This window comes from Rissa tridactyla, chromosome 1, assembly GCF_028500815.1.
Source record: "Rissa tridactyla isolate bRisTri1 chromosome 1, bRisTri1.patW.cur.20221130, whole genome shotgun sequence".
Lineage (NCBI taxonomy): Eukaryota > Metazoa > Chordata > Aves > Charadriiformes > Laridae > Rissa > Rissa tridactyla.
In genome coordinates this window covers 165,099,499-165,120,398 of record NC_071466.1, presented here as the reverse complement: position 1 = coordinate 165,120,398, position 20,900 = coordinate 165,099,499, and the positions used below count along the sequence as shown (strand labels likewise).

At 43.7% G+C, this 20,900-nt stretch overlaps 3 protein-coding genes and 1 non-coding gene across 8 annotated transcripts in view; all 4 read left to right on the top strand.

Moving 5' to 3' along the window:
* UBN2 (ubinuclein 2) overlaps nucleotides 1-15,289 on the top strand; it is a 56,457-nt gene extending 41,168 nt beyond the window's left edge. For 2 of the 3 annotated variants that reach the window (XM_054191716.1, XM_054191706.1), the window contains exons 15-17: nucleotides 3,676-3,922; nucleotides 4,676-4,765; nucleotides 5,960-15,289. In XM_054191716.1, the coding sequence (XP_054047691.1) occupies nucleotides 3,676-3,922; nucleotides 4,676-4,765; nucleotides 5,960-6,009 (387 nt within the window). In that variant the 3' untranslated portion in view covers nucleotides 6,010-15,289. The remainder of the gene's footprint in view (nucleotides 1-3,675; nucleotides 3,923-4,675; nucleotides 4,766-5,959) is intronic. The other variant, XR_008464892.1, reaches the window with a different exon arrangement.
* A 363-nt stretch (nucleotides 15,290-15,652) lies between these two features.
* FMC1 (formation of mitochondrial complex V assembly factor 1 homolog) lies at nucleotides 15,653-16,509 on the top strand. The gene is made up of 2 exons (XM_054197313.1): nucleotides 15,653-16,128; nucleotides 16,250-16,509. The coding sequence occupies exons 1-2, from the start codon at nucleotides 16,000-16,002 to the stop codon at nucleotides 16,442-16,444; spliced, it is 324 nt and encodes a 107-aa protein (XP_054053288.1). The 5' UTR covers nucleotides 15,653-15,999; the 3' UTR covers nucleotides 16,445-16,509.
* Nucleotides 15,681-15,753, top strand: TRNAR-CCU (transfer RNA arginine (anticodon CCU)). The gene has a single exon. It is a non-coding gene; the product is annotated as a tRNA-Arg (tRNA).
* A 3,701-nt stretch (nucleotides 16,510-20,210) lies between the features above and the next one.
* LUC7L2 (LUC7 like 2, pre-mRNA splicing factor) overlaps nucleotides 20,211-20,900 on the top strand; it is a 37,108-nt gene continuing 36,418 nt past the window's right edge. Inside the window, exon 1 of one of the 3 annotated variants that reach the window (XR_008465785.1) lies at nucleotides 20,211-20,554. Coding sequence is in view for 1 of the 3 variants with exons in the window: in XM_054197290.1 (XP_054053265.1) it covers nucleotides 20,494-20,554 (61 nt within the window). In the remaining 2 variants the exon portion in view is untranslated. The remainder of the gene's footprint in view (nucleotides 20,555-20,900) is intronic. The other 2 variants (XM_054197290.1, XM_054197302.1) reach the window with 2 other exon arrangements.

Sequence of the window (20,900 nt, the reverse complement as noted above, 5' to 3'; positions counted from 1 at the left end):
TACTTACTTGTGATGATGGTGGTCATATGAAAAGGTGTCTTGGTATGTTTGTTGCCAAGCTTCATGATTAACTTGCAAAACTAGAGTTCAATTGCTTGTGGTTTGAGTATAATGCAAGACTAGTATTTAAAATTAACACTTGCAAGGGCTTTTCTTTAGTGTTTGTGATTAAACGTGTTTCATTTTGTAGGATCTAGTCAAACTGAATGAGACACCTCATTAATATATAAATATCCTAGAAATTGTTTGAGTGAGAGCTTATGCAGAACTTTATCACTGGAGATGAAACAAGTCATACAAAACCAATATTTTGAAAATACTGTTGTTCTAAAACCCATGCAAACCTATTATCCACCCAGAAGAAGACAACCTGCTTTCCCAAGTTATGTGTTCTTTTTACTGGAAATTATTTAATTACGGAGGTGACTTGAGGTTTTCCTTTCTCTTTGTTGCACACTCTATCCTGGAGTCTTCACTACTTAAGTAAAGAAAATCAATATCGCTGTAAATCAGAGTCTTGGTGTACAGCAAATGGAAGTGTTTTGTATTTTTTTTGAACAATGTATATAGCTATTGCATGGTAATGACGTATACTCAGCTTTTAGCAATGGTTTACGATCTTTTCCCTGCTACCGAATTTTTCTTAATGCAGCTGAATAACAGGAGGAAGATGATTTTTTACGACATTTCAATGGTATTTCATTCTACTGTCTGTTACAGTAAACAAGAAATGTCTGGCAGGCTCTGACACAGCCTTCTCATTATTTTGGTTACTTTGAATGAAAAAACTACAACCCATGTGCTGTGTAAGAGCCACTGAGGTACCGCGTAGGGCCTAGAGAAGAGCTGAGCCAGGCACGGTGCAGTTTGGGTGCTCTGGAAGGTGCCTGGAGGAGACAAAAAAGGCTACAGTGAATGGACTGGGAACAGAGTTGTTTGTTCCTCATGCAATCAACAGAATCCAGCGGATGCAATTGCTGTGATGTAGAGGAAAATGTGAAATGGGTGGGGTAGTGCTTAAAGATGACAGACAAGGGAAATAGTAGTACTCTGTTGGATGATGAGATGAATTCTGGCAAACCTTCCTGTAGTTAAAGGCAAGTCATTTTTAAGAAATGCTGATCACCTGGGGAATGAAAAGCACTTTTGCAGACAGTGACATGGAAGAGAACTGGAGGGGGTATGGTGGATAATCAAGTAAAATAAGTGAATACTGTAAACCAGCAAAATAAGGTGTATTGGTATATAGAAGGGGGAAACCGGCTAGAGGTACCAAGCAGCATATGGTATCACTATAATTATTGTGACTTTACATGTGGGTTTTTTTGACACTTCAAAAGTTACTTTGATAACCTAGAAATGGTTCAGAAGGATGGTACAAGGAAGATAAACCATGTAATCAGGCTGTTGCTGCAGGGCAGGCTGAGGCTTAGTCAGTGCAGTATGTTCTGCATAAGACTAGAAGACTAGAATCAAATTACCTCCTAGTCCAAGTACACTGAAGGGGAAGAGATTTGTGGTAAGAGGGCTTTATTTAGCCTTAAAGATCTAATGGCTGGCTGCTGAACTTAATGAATTACAGACTAATTGTTAGGTACCATGCACTAAGGAGTGAGTTACCCCTCTTAAAACCTTGCATAAGACTGAAAGTGAATCTCTCTTCCATTGAGGATTTAGTGAGTTAATTCCTATCTGAGATGCTATTAATCGGTCAGAAGATGAAAATGGTACCCGAGTTGCTTATTAGAATATCCTGGTCTGCTTACATAGAAGATCAAACTAGATGATTTCATGTGATAATAAAGATGTTCCTAATGAGGAAGAGTTTCCAATAAATGTTTCCTTCCTTTCCCCTCTTGATTGACACAATTATTTACCAGAATATAAGCTTACACATGCTCTAGCTTCATAGAAATTTTACTCTGGAATACTGTATTAAGTTACATTTTAAGAACACAAAGCCAAAGTAATCTAAAAATCAGAAATTATGTGTGATTTCCTTAAGAAGCTCTACCTATCATTAGTACTCTTAAGCAGAATCTAGTTTAGACTTTTAATGATCTTAGTGACTCAGATTTACGTGACCAGGATGAACCCTTTTATGAAGTGCTAGAATAGGTGAGATAAATAGAAACATCTGAACTCTAGCTCTTTTAGGGCATTCTCTGTAGCTCATTCCATCACTGAACTTCTCTTTCCTCCTTTTTGAGAGAGTAAGCAAGGTCTTGTTGGAAAACATCACAAAGCTTCTTTCTGTTTTCAGGCATTTTACAAACCCACAATTGCAAGAGATTACTGTATGGCTTTTATTTTGTTGCACAGTAAAGATTACATAGATGGTGAATGGCTGTAATTTTTTTTTGTAGATAAGCTTATTGTGAAATTAATCTCTTTTGCCTTTAAAAGTACCAATCATGTATGTTGAAGTTTTTCATCGATTTTTTTTTTTCTACGTGTGGGATGGAGTATATCTTAGAAGCTGTCACTCCTAAGATGACCAATACAAACACGTGCTACCAACATCATGTCCATAGTTTACACTTACAGGGTTACTGTTTTAAAACTTCGTGTTTTCTTGTAAGCAGCAACTAACTTTTCTGTAGCTGCTTTCATCTGAACACCTTAAGACTAAAACTGGCAGCAGAAGCATTATCCCTGCTAGGAGTTTTTGTCACTTTGCTGTTTGTAAATTGATATTACAGAACTCAAGGAGACTTAATTTTAAGCTTACGTGTTCATTAAAATGATTCTAAGTTTTGGTTTTAGTTAACGCTTACTTGTATAAGCACACAGGTTTGAAGTCCTATTCAACCAGAGTCTTTTTAACTCAAATATCTAAAATATCTGAGCTTGAGTCTGATTCAAAATGCTTTCTATATTAACTGTTTTGTAGTAGATCATTAGAGAATTGAACATTAGCATATAAAATTACTATATAAGTAGTGAAGGAAAGATTGTTAAACAAGAATGAACTGTTCTAGTGTTAAGAGGAATTAATACAGTTTGAGAGCTGTTGTAGCTAAAATGTTCTGGCTACTCTTGTGTTTTCATTTTTAAACTGCAGTGAATTTAACTTTATTGTGACATACATGGAGTGGAAAGATTATATGCCTTTGCCTTTTGCTTTGACATGTGCGAACACACCTATACTTAGATATGTCTGCATCTTGGTAACCTGACTTCTCTCAAAGTGTGGGGGTTCTTATGTATGAATTTTAATTTTCAAAAATTGTTGCTTCTAAGCAACTTTTTTAGAAATAAAGTTACTGTTCTGTTAAGACCCACACTGGGAGAGGGGAGAGTAATACTGTGCTTCTAAAGAACTTCAGACCTACATCTGCTAATTTTGTATTAACCTAATAGAAGATGTTGCATTAGATTCTGACTGTAGGCCCAGTACATAATTAGAAAGGAAATAAAGGAAATCACCTGCAAGACTGATGAGAAAAACATGAGAGATGAACCATACTGTCATGTTCTGAATCTGAGATACAATTGTACTTGCTCAGCAGATGAACAGTGGGAAGACCTCCTAGGTGGATAAGTGGATATTTATTAATAGTTTAATATACTTCTTAATAGGGCCATGCTTAACAGAAAATAGTCGATTCTTATCTCCTTAAAGAATACAACTCAAAGCTTTAAAATCTTGAAGTACTCCTTTTCTTTGTACAGTCAACAGCAGGAGCATCATTACTGGCTAACGCCTCACCTCTGACTCTCATGGCATCACCCCTGTCTGTAACCAGTCAGAACGTGACATCTGCACCATTAACTCCTTTTGGGATGCTGGGTGGCCTTGTTCCTGTGACCGTGCCCTTCCAGTTTCCCTTGGAGCTGCTTGGCTTTGGGACGGACACAGCTGGAGTGACAACCACCTCGGGATCTACCTCAGCGGCTTTCCACCACAGCCTAACTCAGAGTGAGTGGAATTAGTTATTACACTGTGCTATAAGGAAAGATGCATCCTGAAAATGGAAATTAAGAAGGGAAGCGATAAAGTTCTGAGACACTCAAATTTGGTTTATGAAAATCCCTACAGGAGAGTAAATGTGATTTATTTGCTGGTAAAACTTTATGTAGCTATCCTTTGATAAGCTTAACTTTAGTGTTATATTCACAGTATATGCATAGTTTTGAATGTGCTTTCTTGGGTTAATTTTTAATCCCTCATCTTTAGAAAAGGCATACAGCTTAAAAGTCTCCAAATGTCACAATACAAATAAGATACTTAATATGTTGATTCCTCAAAACATCCTTAGCTCAGTAATCTCAGATATCAAGCAGTTCTCTTATGAGGAAGTATCAACCAAGATAGCATTTATTTTTTCCTGTTGCTTAAAAATAAATTTTTTAGATTTTTAACCTATATCACTTTTTAGTCTTACTGCTGAAGGAAATGACAGGAAGAGTTGCATCCCAATAATGAGGCACAGTCTTTGCTCTAACTTTTGATTAAGCGTATCTGAATAGGTCTATTTCTGTTGACTTATTCCAGCCATTAAAATGCTATCAGGTATTTATTTTTTGTTGTTGAGATACTTCTTCAGAAATCTGTGCAAATGAGCATGCTACTACAGCTACACTATAAAAATAAAAACTTCCTGTTTCACAAAGGCTGCTTATGTCCTTAAGATTTATTTTTCAGCTTTGTTGCTCTCCTTTTTTTCCCCAGACTTACTGAAGGGTTTACAGCCAGGTGCTCAGCACGCAGCAACGCTGTCTCACTCACCTCTGCCTGCTCACTTGCAGCAAGCTTATACAGGTAAAGACATTTTTCTTATTACTTATTTACAACTTAAAAGTCATATTTCTGCCCTAGACTGAAATAAAACGTACACCAGAACTGAAGTTGTTCTAGAGAAGACACAACACAGGGACAAGCTTTGGTAGCAGCAGGCAGTACGCATTCTATTGTAGCAGTATTTTTGGAACCTGAGTAATGGGGGTTTTTTTCTACTGGTCTTCAATGTCCAGAACAAAAAAGTTAAATTTCAACAATACTTTGTAATAGTTCTAGAAACCAAAATGTACAAATTCAGCTAGTCAGGGGAAAAAAGGGATACTGCTTCCTGGATACTAACATGATTGTTTGCAGACTGTCTGTAAGATGCAAGTCTGTATTGGTGAGATTTTTTTCCACTCAATTTTAATTTCTCCTTTAGAGGAGAAACTGACCTTCCAGCTAGAAGCTTCTTCATATTTCTTGTAAGAGTGTATACATGTGTGAACAGTGTGATGGTTTCCTAATGGAAGATCTGTCTTCCTTGGGAATTTCATCCTTGATAAGAGTTGCATGTTTTGATTGAGAAGCTTGAAGTAGAACATCTCCTTTTTTGTGTTTATAAAGATTAGAGATTAAAAACTATCATAAAGCTTTAGAAAGCGTAGTTTAGAGTGTACTCCTTTCTATACCACCTGTAGGTTTGGGTTGGTTTGTTTTTTTTTTTTTTTTTTTGCCAGGAGAAGGAAGGGTGACAACAGCTTGGTGGGGGTTCTTTATCCTGTTTTTGTAGTCCTCAGCACCAAAAACCTGGGCAGTGTTGCTCTAAGGGGCTGTGAAAACAAACCAATTGGTTGTATTTAGTACAACCTTAATTTTTTTGTCACAGCAAGTGCCATGGGTTGAATACTAAAACTGCTTTATTAAAATGTAAAGGCTACTAAAGAAGGGCTTGATTTTTAAATTTTTGTTTCAGTATCCCAAGCTGCAACTTAGTCTTTAGAAAGATGGTATCTTTTGGTATGAAGCCTGATATCTCGGGTTTCAGCAGTGCAATTTCTAATAAATCAACTACAGAGAAGATGCAAAGTCTTCCAACTCTATAAAGACAATGTACTTTTTGGTGATGCTAAAGCTGGACATGCCAAATCCCTGTCTCTCTTGCTGTAAGTTATAAAAATTAAAGTTCACTCATGCTTTTATTCTTCCTTTTCTCTTTCCGTCTCTGAACTACAGATGGAGGCCAAAGTAAAGGGGACACTAAGTTACAGCGGAAAAACCAGTGACTTCTGGACAAGCAAGGGAGCTGAAGCAGTTCTGGTTGGCTGACAGAATCTGCCCAGTTGGGAAAGTGCTTATTGTCACAGGGCTGCTGTTTCTGTCGATGTTTACATATTCTGATCCCAAGCACTGTGGTGAGAGGAAGAAGAAAAAGAAAACAATACTTGATCAAAGAGAGAAGGAAAAGGAGGACTGGTCCTCCTGGTCATAGTTTGATCTTGCCTAAAGAAACAAGCTTTTTTTATCTGCTCTGATTGGCTTTTAAAAGAAATTGATCGTCAAACCCACAGCAGCACAAACATTTAATTTCTGTGTGATGTCCAATGAAGAGTTGAAAGTGTGAGACAAGCTAGAATAGGTTTCTCCATCCACTGTGTAAGGTGGAATCATCCACTTCATTAGTGCCCAAAGTGCCCAGTATAAGATTCTGTGTAGGTCCTGAGTGTACTTTATGGTTGTGGACCAAAGCTTATGTTAGAGTAGAGGTGGTGCTGGGATACTTTGTTATAATTAAACCCTTACACAAATGAGTTCCTGATACGGGCATTTTCCAGCTTTACAAGGCTGTTTGGCTTTAGAGAGCCTACAGATGTATGCAGTCTCATTAGAGAGTTGTCTTCAAAAACAGATCTCCTAGTATATTGAGATGTGAGACACAGACTACTGGGAAATCCCTTGCTCCTTGTTTGTTTTCTTTTTAATATAAAGATTCTTACTTAAGGGAGGAAGGGGATGGAAATTTTTCCATTTACATGAAAAGGAAACCCACGTTTTATTGGTCAGACTAGCATTTCTTCCCACATTTATTTTTTAAAGGCACACTGTTTTTTCAGTCCTCCCATTTGTTAAACTTTCTTTTCCTTTGCCTCGTGCTTATCTGCTACTGAAATTAAATAATATTCTATTCATGTCACTTATAAAACATGACCAGTTCTTTACTCATTCTAGATCTTCCTCATCTTTCATCCAACTCTTCCCAAAAGCCATGCATTACACTGATTTGCTAGTTAGAGAAAGCTGATTGTGACCTATTCCAGTGCCAGGTTAATACTGCTTCAGGCATTAGCCAAAGAGGAGTCGTTCAAAAGCGACCAGAGGTGCCTTCTCTTCTGGGGGCTGAATGGGTTGTCTCCAGCACTTCCAGACCCTGCTGGCCTGCGGAGTTCCTGACCTGAACTGTTCCTTACATGGTAGCACAAGACTGCAAAGCTGGCTTTTTTTTTTTTTTTTTGGATAGCAATACATCGACTGGTTCATTTGTAAGCTTAGGAAGTATCCAGCACATGTTGCACTTTCAACACTAGGACAGAACTTTGCTGTTGAGTCCCTTGCGTTGTCAGATAAAAGGTGAGAATGGCAGAAACTGAAATAAGTCGAGGGGAAAGGAGCAAATAAAATAGTATGATGCCCTTCTCCTTCAACCCTGAAACATTCCTTTCATCAGAGATGCTGAAATTCCTAGTAGCTAGCCTTTCCGGTAGTCTGATTTGAGATTGAACTAGTGACTACTGGTTATCTCGCATCTTCCAGAGAGACTTTGACCCATGGTTAATGAATCTTCAGTGGTTTTTGCTAGATTAACTTATAGCTTTCAGGTTTCTTTTACATGTGATTTATTTTTCTTAGACCAGACAACAATTTCTTTTCTATTTAGAGCTCATTTTAATTTTATATAAATATATATACGTGAATTAAAATAATATATATTGTGTATTTAGTATAAAAATGTTGGGTTGAGCTCAGCAATAAATGTTTTTGCACAACACTTCTGTGAAAGACAGATTGAATTAAAATAGGATGCATTAGTTTGTTAATTTCACTCCACAGCATCTGCCAATTAAATGCTTTTTAGCTAGTGCTAATGTTTTGTATGTGGTGTGTTGTTTAGATAAGCTTGCATCTCCATCAAGGTTATTTAGAGTTGAAATATACAGCTACGTAGACTCTGGCATTTTTAATACTGTGCAGATTCGGACAAAATACCATAAACTATTTAGAATGCAAGCTTTATCTGATTTTTTTTCCTTCTTTTCTCCAGGAAGGGTTGAAGGAAGACAACTCCTGTTTTTTGAGGCCTAACAGTTCTGGCAGGATGCTAATTCTCTGAACTGTGTCAAACCTAATACTTTTTAACAATGCGTGTAGCTAAGGGGAGTTGCAGCAGTGAGCCATCAGGCAGCAATATATTTAAAAGACCCTGTCCTAAGAGAGTTCTACCTCTTCTGTGTTTTCCTCATCGAGGCATCTCATTCAAATTGCCATCTTTTGTCTTCATACTTAACGAAATTTTAGATTGGGAGACTTGGAGCCCTTTATAACTACAGCACAAATTTCCTTTCAAAATTCCTCTCTTCTTGGAAGTATACTTAATCTTCAGTTGAGGAGTATCCTCTCTAAATCTTAAGGAGGGTAGGAGTAGTCCTTTCTGTGTGGCCTATTGAGCTTCTCAGTCTTGGGGAACCAAGTAAACTAATACTTAACTGTGGAAATAGGTAGTAGGATGTTGAGAATAAAGATGACCATACATTGTTTGTGAAGCCAGTTCAGACAGCCCCCAGAGGGTAACTGTTTTCAGTCACTACGCTCCTGAGCGTCTTTGAAATCAGCAATGTGGCAAGGAAGGGGTCAGCATTCCCTGTTCTCTATTCCCCCTGGTTAAACCTAGCAAGGCCAAATCAAAGGAAATAATAGGGTGGCTCCCAGAGACCTTTGCAGGTAGCATAAACAGGATGGGGAAGTGAAAGATTCCTGCAACATCCAAATGCAAAATTAGGTTAATGTTTTACTATTTTCTGCACAGCAGCTCTTCTAAAGACATTTGTCCCCTGAGTTTTTACTACTTTTTAAGGGCCTTTGTTAATAAATAAACTGTAGTTGTACATATAAATAACCCTCAGTATTCACAAGCAATAAGAAAGCCAAGTAGAGCTGTCTGTTCCAGGCAGCAGGGCTGAACTTGGTTTGGGGACTGTATATGAGCTAACATGTCAAACTCACTGAAAGCCCCAAACAAATGCAAGCAATAATTTCAAACACAGGTTTTAGATATTAAAACCGTCTGGGTAATATTTTTCTGCTACATGATCCAAAGTCCCAAAAGTTGTGGTAGCTATTTTAAATCCTTTCAAGACACTTGCAAAGAAAGAAGGCAGGCTAGATGAAAAACGGGCTGCAAAGTTTCCCGATACCTTGGATTATAACTGCAGTGTTCTCCCACTCCAAGACGTAAATGGCCTAAATCACTTTGTCCAGCCTTCTCTGTTGATTTGAGATACCTGACTAATACTGGTCAACTGAGTCACAAGTGTGGATGCTGTGGGTTTCACATCTGTTTTCTGCTAATCAGAAGTAACTTTTAATTACCGGGGTTCTGCTTCTTGTTCGAATCCGATCAAAGTTGTCTGATGCACAGATTTGGGGGTGGGACAGGTGCCAAGAGCCTGTTCCTCCCAGTCCCATCACCTGACCCTTCCTCCACACTCCTTCTCCACTTGGTGCAAGACCCTTGAGGACGTGAAAACAGAGAAATCCTGCAACTCTCCCAGGCTGCCATCAGTTGTGTGAACCATTAACCCTCTGGGAGTCATCTTGGACTCCAACTAACTTTATCACATTTGCTGCTACATTCATAAAATGAACTTTTGGCTGTATTTATTAGCAAATTTTAATCTAGTTTACAGTTTGTTTGGTTTTCTTTTGAGTAGTTTTTGCCCACAGGTAGAAGTGTTGGGGTGTTTGGGTTGGTTGCTTTGGTTTTTTCGTGGGTTTTTTTTTTTTTGGAATGAATTGGTGAAGGCATAGTGGTCCCTCTTCTGCTTTTGTTTTGGATTTTTTTTTGAAGATGGCATTGCAGGGAAAACGTGCAGACAAGCCAAGCTGTGTAACACTTCCTCCCACACCTAACTTTCATCATTTGCTGAACTGGGGGGGGAATCATTAAAGGGACACTTGCTTTGCGTTTGGGTTTGTTTTTTTTTTTTCTCCATAAAATGAACCAGAAAGTGAAAGCAGTAGGTAAATGACTGATTAATTAACACTTTATGCAATTTTAATTTTATAGAAATTAAAAAAAGGTTGGTAGATTTTGATTGGTCCTAGCTCTGGTGAAGTGGCTGTTACCCTCCATGACTTACTTGATTCAGGCCTTTGTCCTTTGTTTAAGTGCCTTTTTTTTAATTTTATTTCCCTATCCTCTTTAAACTGTTCTCAGAGATCCTGAAGTGCTGGAAGGCATTTTGGAGGAAAATCTTAAGCTTGCCAAGATGGCTTTATGCTGTTATACTATTTTTTTTTCCCTTTTGTAAAGAAAAAAAAAACGTGTATAATGTGTGTAACTTCATAGCTGCTGTACCATGGCATTGGTTCTGTGTGCTTGTGCGTGCTTTCTCTCACACTCACCCATGTTTGCACACACACATACAGCAATATTCCTGAGAAACCTGTTCATCCTCCTACATTCTGCTGGCTCTGTTAAACACTTAAAGGTGAACGTCTGTGCAAAGATGTCAGTACAATAAAAGAGTGTGTGCGTGAGTGTGCGTAAATGTGCATGAGAGAAAGGAAGTGTCTAATGGGAATGAAACTCCTTGCATTTTTCTCTGAAGGTTTTAAATTTGGATCTTAATTAGGTCATGAGTAAAACATTACGGGCCCTGTCTGGCAACCTTATTAAATACTGGACTGTTTCACACAGTTACTGAGTCTGAGGCAAAGACGTGCGGCTGCCAAACCAACTCCAAGGAGGTGTGGGGGGAAAGAAGGTTAAAATAGCAGCTTGCAACAAGTTTGAGTTGAGATGAATTGCAAGGAATCTTGTGTATGGCTAGTCACCTCTGCCTGACACCAGTTATTGCAAGGATTCTCAAGATTTACCATAGTTGTCACTTTCTACCATGCATCATATGTAAGAAGGAATTTGGTAAAACCTGCAAGAGTGCAGCTGCTAATTGAAGTTAAACCTGGCTATGCTTCACATGCTGCCTAAATCACTCTCCATGAAGTACTTTTCTAGTTGTTTGTTTTTTCTCAATTTATTGAGATTTCACTAAGGGGTTGTTCTCTTAATATAATGAACAGTAAGTTCATGTGTTGTTAGTTGCAAGTGAACCCTCATAATAGTGTCTGTGCTTGTTTCCTTGTTCTCTGACAAAATTAGCAATCTGCAATAGATCATCTAGTGATTTGAACAATTCTGTGCTGAGGATGTATCTAACTTATTATAAACATGCATAACTGAAATTAGCAATTCACTTGTTGACCCAGGTGCTAAACTTAAGGTAACATACGTACACATCACCAGACTGCTAACTCTGTGATGTGCTTCCCCTGGGGAAGATCTAATTTTGAGTTGCAATATGAAAATGAAGCGTGGACTTTCCAGAATGGAAATGGAATGAAGAGTCCTTTGTAGGTGGAGAACCCATTGAGAGAGCAGAAAATAAGATATCAAATACAACATGTTCCTGTGGCAGAGAATAACTGCTATTCCAGTTCTTGGCTTGTCCTCGCATGTTTGAGTGAACCTGTTTATGTAAATTAGGCCATAGACGGATTTCTTTTACCAATCTAATGGTGCCAGTCAAAGGTAGGGCTATTGCTGGTAGCTCAGCCAGTTGGAGCAGTAGTGAGGGTGCTGCTGAATCTGCCTTTGGTGTATCAGTGGAGTTTGCCATGTCCACCTGTGGCAGTAAACTGAGCTGACCTGGCTCTTCTGATGCTGTTTAATTCATTTGGAGCACATGTGTTCTTTATCCTAGGCTGATCTGTGAGATGGGGAATCTACAGCTGGTGATGATGGTTGACTGTTGGAGCCTTTTTCAACAAATGCAGCTGGTGTGAAAATCTGTTCTGTCTCCTGCTTGAGAAATCCCTGCCAAAATAAGCAGCCACAAGTATGCTTACTGGGCCACTGGAAAGATAACTCTTGTGTAGGAGAATGCTTTGTTTGTGGAAACTTCTGATGTGGCTTCATCATCCTTTTTCTATGACCCAGTGATCCCTTGCTGCTGTAATAGCCTTTTGGGGCCATAGAAAGCCCTGCTGCTGCTATGAGTTACGCTGAGAGATCAGCATGGCCTGGAACTGGCCCAAAACTGGGGAAGTACAAAGATTCCCTACAGCTGTTTTTGCACACTCATAAATAAAACTGTGCTAATCTTGTCAGTAGTCAAGGATACAGGTCTGTATTTTGTAGACATTTTTGACAGCTATAATTTTACAGAGCAACTCTAGAAAAAAAAAACTACATGTTTTGTATCTAGAAGTGAATTTCAGTCTCTTTCCCTTGCCGTCATCTCCTGCTTAAATAATAACCATTAACTAGTAAGTTTTTCTTTATGGTGAAGTAATGGAAAGCAAGCCGTGTACACTATGTTTGACTCCTATTGTGCTCAATACTAAGGGGTTTTGCGTGGGCTTTTTTCCCCCCAACAGTGTGTGCAGGTGTATTTTATCAACAGATCATTGTTTGTTACTGTCTAGTACCAAGAGAGAAAGGGAGGGAGAGAATCAACCAAAACCAGTCAGGAGATACCACCATCATAGGCCAAACCAGGTAGCTGCTGAGGCAGCCAGAGCTTCTTTGAGACTACCACATTTCACCAGAGGAGTGGGGAGTGAGGGAAGAAACTTTCTTGTGTTCTCAGCTTTTTCCAGATAAGGCCTTAGTTTGATTAGTAGTCACTAATATCAACTATGCAGATAAGTATTTACGTGTTTCAGTGTTACATGCATTCCTTCCCCCAGCTACCCCTCTAAACACATGTTGAAGTTTTACCCAAAGAAAATGGAATATTTTTTGAATGTCTGTACTGCAGAAGTCTTTTTTGCTAACGTGTGAAGAAAGAAAGTTGTATTTTAAAAAAGAAACTTTCACTGGTGCAACACCTAGTGTCAAGTGTCATGAAGTTGCTTCCAGAGGGAAGCTAAAATTGCCTCTTGTGACAGGTTTTAGTCTGAGAGTTTTTTAGAATATTCAGCTCTCAAAATTGGTTTAAGAAGCCGCAGTGATATTTTTCAAATGTACAGATTGCATTTGGGGAGAAACTAATGAGACATCCCAGGCTTCCTTCCAGTATCAGAAGTGAATTCAATTTCTCACTTAAATGAAGTTGCTTCTAAACAAGGGGAGTTATCGGCTACACAGTAGCTGGATCTTTAAATAAAAGCTAAATCGCGATCCCCAGGTATTTCTCGCTGATCTTTTAGTCGTCTTGTATGTAACTACAAATAACAATTTAGCTCAGAGGTGAGAACTGTAGTGTGTGTTTTATTGCCGGTGATTCCATCATGTAGCAGTTAGTACCATGTTCTTGCATAGTTCTCAAGATACATACTGGAAATAGATGGAGAAATTTTATTTTTGGACTACTGTTAAAAAAAAAAATTACAAAATGAACTACTATTACCCAGAAGTCTACTGAGCAACGTTATATTTTAGCAGTTGAACTAGTACCCTTGTTATGTGATTTGTCTTTTGTCTTTTACTGAGCGTTAGAAGCATTTCATGAGTAATCCTTAAAATGTTGGCATTCTCTAGCTTAACGTCAGGTGCTTGTAATAAAGGGGCATCTGTGATTATAACTTCTGATGATACAAAAGCATTGTGTTCAGAATATTTCATTGGGGGAAAAACCCAACAGGTGCGGGTGCAAGTCCCTTTAGTTTTGCCTAATCAAGAGGCTCAGTCAAGAATGGAGCATCCAAATACCTGCCTGCACAGCTGATGGTAGTGGGGATCATCCCCTCAACAGAGGTTTGGCCTCAGTATCCTTTGTTTGGTGTCACTTTTAGCGTATATATATTTTAGCAAGTTTGGATATAGCCAGCTTAACTATACCCGACTTGCTGTCATCCCCGAGACAATGAAAAGCCGAGGAAGAGATGGACAAAGTGTTTTCCTGCCTTTCACTAGGTAGCTCAGAACAAACAGCTGGTGAAGTGTTTTGTTATAAACGAATGTTAAATCACAGCTAGAGTTCTTTGCATTCCTTGGCTTCAGACAAAGGAATGCGCAGTTACTATGAGATGGCAAACCTGTTTGAGTTGGTGATTCCTGTGATGCTTTACTCAGTCCAGCATGAATTTGTACAAGGTCACCTTCCTCCTTGTAATACTCGCATATTTTGGGTCATAGGGCTTAGTGATGGAGAGAGGATCCTAACAGACTCCAGAGAAACTCCCCTGTGAAATCTCCCCTCTTGTGACAACAAGCCTGAACAAACAAATGCAGCTACATTTGGATGGTTAGCACCACTTTCATTTGGATTTTTAGGGAGATGTGTTCCAATAACTTCAAGGGATACTGTGTTTTAAATGTGTGATTTCTTTCCTCTCTCCTTATAAAACTGGACCTGAACGCAAGTTTTGAGTTGTTGGGTTTTGTTTTGGTTTTTTTTTTTTTGTAATAATCTCAGGACCTGAAAGATTGTAGCATTTAGTGTGTCTTAAAAATGATGTACTGTACCAGCCATGGATTTTGTAAATACACCTGTCTCCCTTTTTTTGTATTTTAATTTTTTAAAAGTGTGTAAGGCTCTTTGCCAGAGGAACTGGTGCCTGCTTAATTTCCATCCTGAACTGAAGCAGGAAAAGGAAGAAGCTGCTGCCACAAAAGCCCGCATCAGTTCCAGATGTGTATATTGTTCTGGTTGGTTTAATTGCTGTTAGTCTTTTGTTAGCTGGGAAGCCGGTTTGTTCCCCTGCACATTCCCAGTTGTGGCCAGCAGAGCCCTATCAGGGAGACTAATTTTAACTCTCTTCTGTGTGACTACTTGATGTTTTCACTCCTTCCAGATACTCAGGTTTGCCATCCCTGAGAAGTCTGATGTTTTCAGAGGTCAGGACTATTGGCCCTCTGCAAGAATAGCTGGAGAAGCATTTCTCATTTTATCAGTGCTTTGGTCCAAACACAGTAATGGGCTTTGTAGCCTGCAAACCTTGCAGCATACGCTGCCTCCACCTGTTCCTAGAGGGACTCGCCCTTTTATTTTCTGCTTTTCTGAAAGGAGTGCAAAGATTTATTTTTTTTTATTATTTTTTTTGGCGGCAGACTTTGCTCCGGGATCTCCCCTTGCCGGCAGCCCCGTTCTGCAGTAGGAGCCTTACTCCATTCGGCCTAGCTGTTCCCTGTCCCTCACTGCGACAGGCTCTTTTCATCAGTGTACTTTTTTTTTTTTTAAATGTGTCATGTGTCTGTGCTGTATTAAATAAAGAGGAATGTACATATTAGCCCTGTCTCCGTGATTTCTCACAAAAATAAAAGATGTAAAAAGGCTTCACTGGAAAGGTTGTCGTTTGGGCTTTTTTTTCTTGGGTTTTTCATGGTTTTGGGGGCGGGGGGGGTGCTACCTTTCTTCAGTCAGGGCGACCAAAAAGGCAAGGGAGCAGCATTTTAAAACTTAGCAGAGGGAACTCTTTCCTCTCGGGGTCTGCAGGAGCCGCCTGCAGCGGCTCCTGGGTCCTTCCCACCCGCCCTCCGCAGGCCGCGCCGCTCCCCTCCCGCCACACGCTGGCCCCTGTTCGCGCTGCCGGTGGGCGGGGCCGCAGAGCGACTTCCGGCCTGCCAGCCGCGCGCGGGAAGGCGCTGCCCAGTCAGCGGCCTTCGACACTTTCCTTAAAAGGTAGAGGGGCGGGGACAGGAGACAACTACAGGCACAGCAAAAACTCTTTCGCAGCAGCCCCAGTGGCCTAATGGATAAGGCATTGGCCTCCTAAGCCAGGGATTGTGGGTTCGAGTCCCATCTGGGGTGGGCATTTTTTTTTCACCCCCCGTGGCTGAGGCTGGAGGGCTGTCAGCCGCAGGGGCTCCGCGACGCTCGAACTGCACTGGCTTCCTCCGGCCGGGGGGTTGGACGCTTGAGCTGCCGGGCTTCGTCTCCTGGGACTTCCGAGCGCCCCCGTTGGTCGTAGATCGTTTTAAGACCCGAGACTTCGGAAACGCGCCGCCATCTTCGGCCCCTCCCCGCCAACGGTCGGCGGGCGGGGAGGGGCGGAAGATGGCGGCGCTGGGCTCGCCGCTGCAGACCTTCCGCGGGCTCCTGCGTGAGCTCCGCCACGCCAGCGGCCGTCCCTATCGCGACACGCCCGCCTACCAGCACATCGTCGCGACGTTTCGCGCCCACCGGGTACGCTCCGTCTCCCCGCAACGCCCCCTACCCGTCCCCGCCGAGGCGAGACGGAGGCGACCCCGCGGCCTGGGGGTGAAGGTGAAGCCTCATGGGGGTTTGTTTCCCTCCCTGTCGGCAGGTCACCAGCCAGAAGCTGTGCCGGGCCCAGCAGGAGCTGCACTTCCAGGCCGCCACCTACCTCTGCCTGCTCCGCAGCGTGCGGGAGCACACGGCCCTCCACCGGGAGTACCACGGCAAGGGGGAGCGCTCGCCCGAGGAGGTCGCCGGCCTGGTGGGCTTCAGGTTGCCTCAGCAGCCTGGAGGGAAAGGCTGAAAGATGATTCTCGCCGCGTTACCTATTTATTCCCGATTAATAAAACACCCGAGAAATTGTTGAAACTGGATTTTCTCGATTGTGCTTTATGTGGGTTTTAGGGTTGCCGGTATGGTGTGACAGAGCTGTTAACGGGGAATCCCTCTCTGGGTTTAATCGACCATACCGGACCCACCGCTTCGCTCCGAACACACGGTGTGACAGGCCACTGCCCCGCAATGAGAGGAAGGTGGTTCGAAGTCGAAAAACATGTCAAGGCCCTCACTGCAAAACTGTGTTCGTCTGAGGAGTTGCAAGGGTTGTTGGTTCCCCCCCCTCAAAATCTATGGTAAGGGAATTTGCCTGTTTACTGTAGGGTTTTCCACCCTTGCCTGTGAGGAATTTTCTACTCTTCCAAGAAGGAAGGTGCTTTTTTTGGAACATCAGTGGATTCTGGGAAGCTCAGTAGCAGCACAAACCTCTTTCATCTTGGGAAGAATTTTTTTTTTCCATGGTGGTGAGTTAGTGGTAACAATTCAGAGATGAATGCTACTTAATCAATTATGTGTTTCTTGGTGTCTCTGAGCGGTCAGGTCTACAGCTGTAGGCTTCCTGTGCTGTTTTTATACACTGCGAATCGCAGAAGAAACTTCAGCGGACTGATTACCGCTAGTTACGCCAGCTATACAGATCAGGCTGCCATTTTCTTGCTTGTCCTGTCATCTGGAACAGCAAGTCTCTTTTTATAAGAAAATAAATGCTGGCTTGAATTGTTGCTGCCCTTTTCTCAAAAAAGGGGCTGAATTATATGCAAGATAGGTAAGAAATCTGTAATAAGGATGATTTATAACGGCTAAAAATGTGAGGCTTGTTTACTTGGGGGAGGAGCTACAAGCAGGGCTAACAAAGAGTGCTTGGTTTTTTTTTTGTGCTACCGGGAAAACAAAAGTATTCTATCAGAACAGCGTTGCAAGTGGAGTTACTTCATCTGAATCTATATATTCTCCTTTCCCTGTATTTAGAACTCGGGGATAGTTTAATCCTCAAAGTATAGTGGATAGGCACAATAGATCCTTAAAACTGGGGAGATGTGGGCTGCTTAGGTAAGGTAAGGAGACATGAACTACAAGTTTTAAGGTTCTGTAGACCAAAAATCCGGCTTCAAATTCTTGCAGTGTCTCACGAGTTTTAACTGTGGTGGGTTTTTTTGAAAAGAGTTGATGCCACAGGTGAGGAAGTACCAGCCTATTTGAGCTCAGTAGATGAAAGTTACGGGAAGTCACCGTACCCTGAGAATGGCTGTGATGTGTTTGTTGCTCGGAGTTATTTAATGCAGCTGCTCTATTCTGCAATTTATTTCCCAGATGGACTAAAGGTTCGGTCCATCCAAAGTCTATTGTATGTTGCTCCAGAAGAAAAATACATAGCTCACTGAAACCAGTTCTGGAAGAAAAGATGAAATTTGACCAGAAATAGAAGGAAAAAGCAATCTTTGCTCTTTAGTGTACCTTGAGCTGAAGGTTGTGCCGTGTGGGTACAAATAGCAACTAAAATGTCTCCACAGAGAAAATTTTAACCTGTATCTGTATCACTTCCAGTTACTTCCCCTCCAATCCAAAGTAATGCAATGACTAACAAATTTATACGTTAAAGAAAAAACAAAGCTGGGACATGTTCTGAAGGAGCTGAGGAGCGCTGGGGTAGGGAACCTTTTCCTAAGTTTGTTACAGAAAGACTCCTGTCTGAGCATTGCATCTTCTCTGCAAGTCCTTGTGAAATCCACATAATTGGGGGTAGGGTTTTTTAATGGCTTTTTATATTGCCTTTTCTCACTCATATTAAGCTGATCTTAAAAGTTGAACACGACCCCGGTTGTGGACAATTAGAACTGAGCCTTGTGACAGTCACTGACGGCTTTTGGGCACTAGATGGCAACACGACGGTTAAAAAAGGGATGGTCACGAAACGCAGGCGTTAGGATAGACAGAAATTGTGAAAATGCTTTTTGTGAGGCTGGATCTTGGTGCTCTGTAAGTTGAATTAGCTGCGACACATAACAGTAACTTCAGTTTTAAGGGCGGTTCTCTAAAAAGTGGGTATTGCAGGAGCTTTTCCCACCAGTGCAACTGTAACTGCACTTGACAGCTCGAGAGAAGCAAAGAATCATTAAAACGGCGCTGAATGTCAGTCAAATAAAAGGAATTGTCTTTCAGATGCACATCCTGTCGGCGCTGGCTCTGACGTACCCACCCCGTCACCCTGCATTGGACAACGGGCTCCCGTGGCTGGGTGAGCGCCCTGGCAATGGGACGGCGTGCTGGTCCTGGGCAGTCCCAGCAGCATCGGGAGCCCCGAGCATCAGGGACTAGGCTGCGGGGCTGTCAGAAACACCCAGGTTCCGTTGCCCAGGTTACCCTCCTGCTTTGCATTAGAATCATAGAATTGCCTAGGTTGGAAGGGACCTTTCAGATCACCTAGTCCACCCATCAACCTAACTCTGACAAAAACCATCACTAAACCATATGTCTAAGCATTAAATCTACCCATCTTTTAAATACCTCCAGGGATGGTGCCTCAGCCACTTCCCTGGGCAGCCTGTTCCAATGCCTGATAACCCTTTTGGTGAAGAATTTTTTTCCTATTATCTAATCTAAACCTCCCCTGGCACAACTTGAGGCCATTTCCTCTTGTCCTATCGCCTGTTACTTGGGAGAAGAGACCAACCCCCACCTCTCTACACCCTCCTTCCAGGTAGCTGTAGAGAGCGATAAGGTCTCTCCTCAGCCTCCTTTTCTCCAGGCTAAACAACCCCAGGTCCCTCAGCCGCTCCTCACAGGACTTGTTCTCCAGACCCCTCACCAGCTTCATTGCCCTTCTCTGGACCCGCTCCAGCACCTCAGTGTCTGTCTTGTAGTGAGGGGCCCAAAACTGGACACAGTACTTGAGGTGGGACCTCACCAGTGCTGAGTACAGGGGCACAATCACTTCCCTTGTCCTGCTGGCCACGCTGTTCCTGATACAGGCCAGGATGCTGTTGGCCTTGGCCACCTGGGCACACTGCTGGCTCATATTCAGCTGTCTGTCCACCAACACCCCCAGGTCCTTTTCTGCCTGGCAGCTTTCCAGCCGCTCTTCCCCAGGCCTGTAGCGCTGCATGGGGTTGTTGTGACACAAGTGCAGGACCCAGCACTCGGCCTCGTTGAACTTCATACCATTGGCCTCGGCCCATCGATCCAGCCTGTCCACACCCCTCTGTGGACCCGTCCTACCCTCAAGCAGACCGGCACTCCCACCCAACTTGGTGTTGTCTGCAAACTTACTGAGGGTGCACTCAACTAATTCCAGCTCCGCCACGTGCTTGGGCACGTCGGAATCGACCGTCGTCACACTGATCCGGTCGCGTTTCCCCCCCGCCTCTCAGAGAGGCGAGAAAGCGAGACGGACCCATCGGACCGGGCACAGCCCGACTCTTCCTTCCCCGGAGGACGCGGGACTCCCACCGCGGACCAGCCCGCGCCGCCGCCGCCGTTAACCCTGAGGCCGCGACGTCACAGCGGCAAATGTGACGCCCGGCCAATCAGCGCGCCCCAGGGGACCTGCCCGGCGAAAAGCTCGACGGCCCAATCAGAGACCTCACCGCGCGGGTGCGTCACCGGCCGAACACCGCACGCTGTGGCCAATCGGCGGGCGCCAAGGCCTGTCCGCGCTGACGTCGCGCAGCGCGGGGGGGGGGCGCCTAAAGCGCGTGCGCGCGGGTTTCCGTTACCGCTGGCGCGCGCGCGTGGCAGGCGTGAGAGGAAGCGGGAGGAGCGGAGGGGGGAGGGGAGGCGAGGCGAGGCGGCGGCACCACCGAGGCCGGCGCGAGGCAGGTTTCCCGCTCCGCCGTCCGCCGGCAGCCCGAGGCAGCGGCAGCGCCCGCTTCCCCAACCCCCACCCGCGCGGCGTCGGGGGAGCGGCTCCGCCCGGGCCCGCCAGTGACGCCAGGGGGAAGGGCTGAGCGCCGCCTCGGGCCTTGTAGGCCGCTGTCGGCGTGACTAGGCCGGGCCGGGCCGGCCCCCCGCGCGCTCAAGATGTCGGCGCAGGCCCAGATGCGCGCCATGCTGGACCAGCTCATGGGCACGTCCCGGGACGGTAAGTGCCCCCCCGCCCGGGGCGGGGGAGGGGAGGAGGGGGTGGAGCCGCCGCAGCCCCGGAGGTCACGGCGGTAGCGGGCAGGCCGGCCGGCCGTTCACCGCCATCGGCAGGCCCGGGGCCCGCTCCCTACACCCCCCCGCGGGGCGGGGTCTGGCGAGGCCGCAGGTCAGCGGCGGGGTTGGGGCCTCCCGTGCTGCCGTCCCCGGGGCTCGGGGCAGCCGGGCGCCGCCTGCCCCCCCCCACCACCCCGCGGCGGAGCTGCCAGCGCCAGCCGTTTTCCGGGCGGCGGGAGGCCGTGCTGCCCTTTCAGCCGCTGTTTCAGATCCGCTCCCGCGGGTGCCCG